General features: G+C 53.8%; 1 protein-coding gene across 2 annotated transcripts; it reads right to left on the bottom strand.

Annotated features, from left to right (window-relative positions):
• Positions 1 to 698: 698 nt before the first annotated feature.
• Mycn (MYCN proto-oncogene, bHLH transcription factor) lies at positions 699 to 6,604 on the bottom strand. Of its 2 annotated transcripts, none has more exons than XM_020154688.2 (3): positions 6,356 to 6,604; positions 4,337 to 5,225; positions 699 to 2,195 (listed from the first exon to the last, which is right to left on the bottom strand). In XM_020154688.2, the coding sequence occupies exons 1-3, from the start codon at positions 6,509 to 6,511 to the stop codon at positions 1,594 to 1,596; spliced, it is 1,647 nt and encodes a 548-aa protein (XP_020010277.2). In that variant the 5' UTR covers positions 6,512 to 6,604; the 3' UTR covers positions 699 to 1,593. The 2 variants fall into 2 exon arrangements, with proteins under 2 accessions (XP_020010277.2, XP_073905303.1); XM_074049202.1 differs by lacking the exon at positions 6,356 to 6,604 and adding an exon at positions 6,068 to 6,345.

Raw genomic sequence — 6,604 nt, 5'->3', positions numbered from 1 at the left:
GAAGAATGAATTACATCTCCTCTTAGAATTTTGTTTTTTCTAGCAGCCAAGTGGCCAAAAGACTCCATGACAGTAATGGGGAGAACTGTGTATGGCATCCAGCCTGCACAAGGCCCCTGATACATAGCTGTCATGTTCTTTGGTGAATCAGATTGGGAATTCATGGAAGGGAACTTTATTCTGTTATAAGGCTTGGCGTAGAAACTTCTGTTCTGATCAAGTCTTTTGAGGGTGAATTCTCAGAGTCTAAGTAAGTATGTTCTGAAGACACCAAAATTTAAAACTGCCTGCCAGGCAGTGGCTCACACACCTGTAATCCTAGACACTCAGAAGGCAGAGATCAGAAGGACTGCAGTTCAAAGACAGCAGGGGGAACTGTATTTTTCCAAATAGCCTTGAAAAACCCATCACAAAAAAGTGCTGGTGGAGTGACTCAAGGTGTAGGCCCTGAGTTCAAACCCTGGTACTGCAAAAAAAAAAAAAAAAAAGTTCTAGCAATGGAACACTTCATCAAATTGTTTTTCTTACTCTATAGAGGGATTGCTACATAATTCAGATTATTCCTACAAAAGGGCCATCATGAGAGCACCTTGGAGGACCCTAGCCTCCCCAGATTCACAAGGACCCCTCCCCAATCAGGATTATACAAATGTAAAAAGTGTGTCTGTAGAAACTACTGAGCCAGTGCTATCAAGGAAAACATTAAATTGCATCATTTAATTGCTATTTATTTTCATAAACATGAGGTATTTCAAAGTGCTATAAGATGCAGCACTAAATATATACATTTTGAAGAAATTAAACACAGAACTTTGCATTTACCCAGTTCTATGCACCAAACATGAACAAATACATTAACAGGAAGAAAACAGGCTAGGAAAAAGGCATATATATAGTAAATTTCTTTACAAAAGTTTCTTAGTTCAAAAAGTGATAAAGTAATATCTACTCAAAACTTTCACAACTCATTTTCATACGAAAATATAAGTATCAAATTTAGTTATGTATCAGCATCATACTAAAGTATACAGGCAGTGTAGGAATTAGTACAGTACATAACAGAGATTAACAATATATCTGTATACAGACATGCTCCTCAAACATTGAGGTATCATTACAGTACTTAGGTGTGAATGTCCAGTCTAATACTGGCCACAAGAGCCACCTCTTCCATTCATTACCCAGGACGTATGCAAAAGGCGGGTGTGTCAATGGTATTTACAGAAATGTTCCCAGGGGCATCAAATGGCAAAGCCCCTTAAGTGGCTGGCATCCGCTCGAACTTAAGCACCATTGGAAAAAGGAATGACTCTCCAGTTGTTTGGAAACTCCCAACACGAACAAGGTGACTTCCCCAGCCCCAGAGGCTCTCAATGGTCACAAACTTCCACAGCTGTCACAGGAGATGAAGTGGAGAAGCCACCCATCATGAGGCTCTCTCCAAGCTCCTGGCAGAACCCCCTACCCAGATCCAAACTCCACAGGGGACCGATTGGAAAAGTAAACCAACATTCTTAATGTCAACACAATGTTTAAAAAAAAAAAAAAAATCAAAATGTGCAAAGTGGCAGTGACTGTCCATTTGGGAAACGTTTAGCAAGTCCGAGCGTGTTCGATCCTTTTTAACAACTGCTGTTGTCTGGCCTGCAGTTTTTCCTTTTCCAGCAGAAGCTGCTGCTCCTCGGCCTGCAGCGCGTGCACGTACTCGGTGGCCTTTTTCAAGATGACCACCTTGGCGGCCTTCTCGTTTTTCACCAGCTCGGGCACGTGGTCCCTGAGCGTGAGGAAGCTGGACCGCAGGTCATTGCGGCGCTGGCGCTCCAGAATATTGTGGTTGCGACGACGCTCGCTGTCCTCCGAGTCTGAGTTTCGGGGGCTCAGGCTCTTAGCCTTTGGGGGGATGACGCTCTTGAGGGGACGCGGGGACACCTCACTCTTGATCTTCTTCTGGGGCGGCGCATCCTCGCTCTCCACGTAGGGCGAGGGCGCGGCGTAGTTGTGCTGCTGGTGGATGGGGACGCAGCGTTTGAGGATGAGCTCGCTGGACTGTGCGCGCCCCAGGCCCAGGGCTGCGTTCTTGGGACGCACGGTGATGGTGAACGTGGTGACAGCCTTGTTGTTGGAGGAGGAACGGCGCTTCTCCACGGTGACCACATCAATTTCCTCTTCTTCGTCTTCCTCCTCATCTTCATCATCTTTAGAAAAAACAGAACACAGTGGATACTCTCAGGCATGTCTATGGAACATGTGGGAACATTTAATACAGACACGGTAATTCCTTTTCCTTCCCGAGACCCCTCGTGTACTTTCAGTTTCCATTCAAGACTTAAGCCAAGTGGTACTGGATGCACACCTCAGTGGCAGAGCACTTGCCTAGCATGTGAGACCCTGGGTTCAGTTCCATGTTGGAAAAAAACCCAAAAATACATTAGCGGGTGGCAAAAATATGAAGAAAATAAGCCTGGGATCAGGAAGAATCCTGGCTGGGAGTAGTTACTAGATCTTGGACAAGGTACAAGGTACCTAACTTCTTTAAGCCTCAGTTTTCCCAGCTATCCAATGGGGATAATAGCTGGTGTTTGACTTTGGGAGATAATATGTATGTAGGCTTAGCCCAGGGCTGGGCCTAGCACATAGATACTCAATAATGGAGCTCTTCGCGTAATCACCAATCTATTCACCAGCAGACCCCGTGGACATAGGCACATTCTCAATTCCACACTTCAGACTGGACGTCCCTCATTTTAGGATTCTCATTTGGCCAAACCCGTAGCTATGTTTGATTTTCATCTTTAAACCAAACAATTTAATTAACTCAGAGAAATAACTCTTCTTCCATGCACGTTAGTTCTATGCAGTAAGCAGTTTTTCATCTGCCAGAGATCACAGCTCAACGACAAAGCCCTAATCCACAGTAGCTACCCCCCCATGGGAGCTGCTCCTAAGCCACCAAGAACAGCAACAACAAAAACGTGTAGCATCTTGTGTGCAGGTTCCCTTTCTTCTCATTTACTACCACACCAGGGCAGAAAATTATTGCTTAAAATGCAAGCATGAAAATCAAAACACATCTTCTGCTTGATCTGATGGGGACCGGAAAGCTGAACAATTGTGGGATTTGTTCTAAAGCTGAAATGTGAGGCTGTTCCAGTCTGTGGGTCCCTTTAAGCCAGTGTTTTGGTTTTCTGCCAAGAAGACAGCTGTTGGAAGGAAGTGCTTCCTCACCAAAAGCTGTCAAGGCACAGACATTAAAGGGACAGAGCCATTTCAAACTGCAAGCTTATCACCAAGTTCCCTTCCAGGAGCCTCAGAAGGATCTGTCCTCAGCCCTGGAGAAAATTTAAGTCGTATATTCATTTGCATTGTAGTACACAGCTTTTCAAGGTCTGAGGGGGCCCCAGCTCCAAGGACAAGGGCTATTCCGTTTTTAGGTATATTTAAGTACCTCCAGAGCCCCTGGCAAAGGCGTGGTTTGTTTGTTTGAGCCGTTCTCTACCACTTAAGACACAGATAAATGCATACAATAGACCTAATCAATGAGTCCTTCCAGGATGTGTGCATTCCAGAAGGGGCTGGGAAGTGCCCGCCCACACCTTCAAGGTTACACAGCTCAGTTCAGACACCAACTAGGTCTGGAATTCCAGTTAGGAGACAAAACTGTACTCCCGACCAGTGCACACCGGAAGGAGGAGGCCCCTCGAATGTACACAACCGCTGCTGCACTTGCTGCCAGCTGCTCAATGGGAGGGAGGGGTGTCCACACCACCCCCAGCCTTTCAGATCCTTGGCCTGCCAGTTGGCCAGGCACATCGCCGCCTGCTGGCCACGCACCAGGAGCAAATGGTCCACCACCCACGGAGGGTGGGGGAGGGGTCGTACGGTCTTTTGAGAGAGTAAAAAAAAAAAAAAAGCAAAGCCGTACCAGCCACCTAGCCAGTCTCCAACTTCTTGCCTTGGATAGGATTCTGCTCTGCCCTAGTGTCTCTTCGAGTCTCTCTCTCCTGCCCTGTCCTGACACAGAGTCCCTTTACAACCCTGGTGCTAACAGGTTTCTGCTCAGGCAGTACACCCAGTAGCTCTCTAACCCCACACCCGGACTAACCACCAACTTTTCCCAAGGTAGGGACGGGGAGAAGGCCCATGCTGGCCTAGGGCAAGGCTCCCCGAGGAGGACTTAAGAAACTTTGGGCAAGCCAGGGAGAGGCTTGGAGGGAAACGGGACCCCGACCACCAGCATTGCTACTCCCTGGAGTCAAACCACCAACGCTAACAAAGGGAGCGCGACCCCCAACTCCAGTAACCCAAGGAGGTGGTGGGACCTGGCCCAGGGCTTTACCTGAGTCGCTCAGGGTGTCCTCTCCGGAGGTGCTGAGGGCCTTGTGGTCACCACCGCTAGCCGGGCGGCCGCCTGCGCGTGGAGGGGCAGCCACCGGGGTAGCGGCCGGGGCGGTGGCACCGGTTACAGCAGGGCCGGCCGCAGGGTTACCGGCAGGAGAGACAGGCACGGGCGGCGGCTCGCGCTTGTTCACCGGGAAGGGGAAGACCACGGCGGGGTCCACGCACTCGGCGGCCGGGTGGGCGAGCTCGGCGGGCAAGGCGGCCCCGGAGCGGCCGGATCCCGCCGTCGCGCCGTGCGCGCGGCCCGCAGGGCTGGTGACGCCCGCTCCTGGGGCCGGGGTGACCGGGGACCCGCGGCCGTGTTGCAGCTTCTCGCTCACGGCGCGCTCCAGCTTTTCGCGGGCGGAGAAGCCGCTCCACATACAGTCCTGCAGGATGACCGGGTTGGGGGTGAGGCCGCCCAGTCCCCCCAGACCGAACGCGTCCTCCTCGGCCGGGTCGCCCCACAGGTCGGCCTCGGACAGCAGCATCTCGTTGGCCCAGTTCGAGGGCTCCGGGCTGTGCTCCGGGAAGGCGCGGCTGGGCGACAGCGGGGGCGTGGGCAGCAGCTCAAACTTCTTCCAGATGTCCTCCCCCGGGGGGGTCGAGTCGGGGCCGCCGAAGTAGAAGTCATCTTCGTCCGGGTAGAAGCAGGGCTGCAGAGAGTCAAACTCGAGGTCTGGGTTCTTGCAGATCATTCCCGGCATGGTGGACGCGGTGCAGCTCGGCATCGGCTCGCCCCCGGCCGGCGACTGAGCGCTTCTTTCCGCTCCGCTCTTTTTAATATGGGGGGGTGCTTCCTTCCCGTGGGGGGCGCGAAGGGCGGGGACCCGCGCCAATCTCCAACACTGCAACCGACAGACACACAGGAGAGAATGGGCAAGAGCAGCAGACAGGGGGGGACAGGCAGTGGGCGCTCCCTCTCGCCCCGTCCCCCAATCTCCCCGGCAAGCCCCCCTCTGTCCGCCCAGGGCTCCTGAAGGTGGAGGAAGTTCGGCCGCTCCCTCCCTCCTTTTGTGTACAAGCTGTCTACTACAGGGGGTGGGAGGGGGCATGCAGATGCAGGGGGTGGCGTGGCCGTGCAACTTTGAAAACTGCCGTTCCATTCACAGCAAGCACCCCTGCTTGGGGGTGGGGGCTGCTAGAGCGGCACGCCGACAGCCCCACGGGCACCACTAGCTGCTCGAGGGAGTCCCGGGTCTCCAGCCCAAGCTACCGGGCACAGGGTTTGGGGTACCCCCAAACCTCCTTTGTAAAAATGCAACCTCTGAAGTGCAGACGACAACGGGGGCGTGAGGAAACTTTGTAAACGCAAAGAACCTTTCTCTAGATAGACCAACAACGGGCACCCAAATCCACGCCCCCCCACCCCAATTTGAGCAGATGTCCTTCAGCATTTACCCTCTGCAGGGATACTACTGCCAATAGCTAATTTTGGACCTATGCACCGTCACCCCCCTCTAGGCCCCCAACGACCACCTCGCCCAGGGGGAGGGGAGGCTGCGCCCCATTCCTAGGAAGGGTGCAGGGGCGCCGGCGCAGGGAGGGTCGCAGGGAGAACCTCGTCTCCTCTGAGCTGGAGCTGCCGTGACCCAGATTACCACCGAGGTAGTGAAGCCCCTCCTAACCCCCTTTCCGTCCTCCAGGGACACCCTTCGGAAAAGAACCCCAGCTTGGGGTGGGGACGCACCGGCTCCCCGTCAGCTCAAACAGGCAAATCTCCTACAGCAGGGCGAATTTCTTTTCGCTGAAGCCATTACTCTCGCCTGCCAAGGGCGGGTCTCTTCCAGCCGGGGTGCCTTCGGGGCTGAACTGGCATTTTAGGGGAAACCCCGAGATGGTTTTGTTTCGGAAACAAACAGTCCCCCAGGCATATTGGGGCGCCCGGCGCGCGAGCCGCGATCCCTTCCAGGGCTTGCCTAGCCGCGGCGCTCCCCGTTCCCCGGGCGCCGGGCGGTTTGCAAGCCCGGCTCCTTACCTCCCGCGGACTGCCGGGGATCCGGAGGCGACGCTGAGCTGGGGTCTCCGGGTGGGCTGTGGGGGCGGGGGGTACTCGGGCGGCTGCAGTCTGTGCGCGCTTGCGCCTGGCTAGCGCTCGCTCGGCTCCAACCCAGTTCCCAGGAGCCCCCCGCATCCACCCAGCGCGTCCAGACAGATGACTGTCACTGGCTGCGCTTTGAAGCTTGGGGGATATTATTAACTGAAAAATCTGACACACCCGGGGGGG

This window comes from Castor canadensis, chromosome 12, assembly GCF_047511655.1.
Source record: "Castor canadensis chromosome 12, mCasCan1.hap1v2, whole genome shotgun sequence".
Lineage (NCBI taxonomy): Eukaryota > Metazoa > Chordata > Mammalia > Rodentia > Castoridae > Castor > Castor canadensis.
This window is presented reverse-complemented; position numbering and strand designations above follow the sequence as displayed.

What these genes read in the sequence shown, in the direction of transcription:
- Mycn (XM_020154688.2), bottom strand. Translation starts at nt 6,511, where the DNA reads ATGCGGGGGGCTCCTGGGAACTGGGTTGGAGCCGAGCGAGCGCTAGCC. An exon ending in TCCCCGGCAGTCCGCGGGAG is followed by an intron (nt 5,226 to 6,355) that starts GTAAGGAGCCGG and finishes TGTCGGTTGCAG; the next exon opens with TGTTGGAGATTGGCGCGGGT. An exon ending in GGACACCCTGAGCGACTCAG is followed by an intron (nt 2,196 to 4,336) that starts GTAAAGCCCTGG and finishes TTTTTTCTAAAG; the next exon opens with ATGATGAAGATGAGGAGGAA.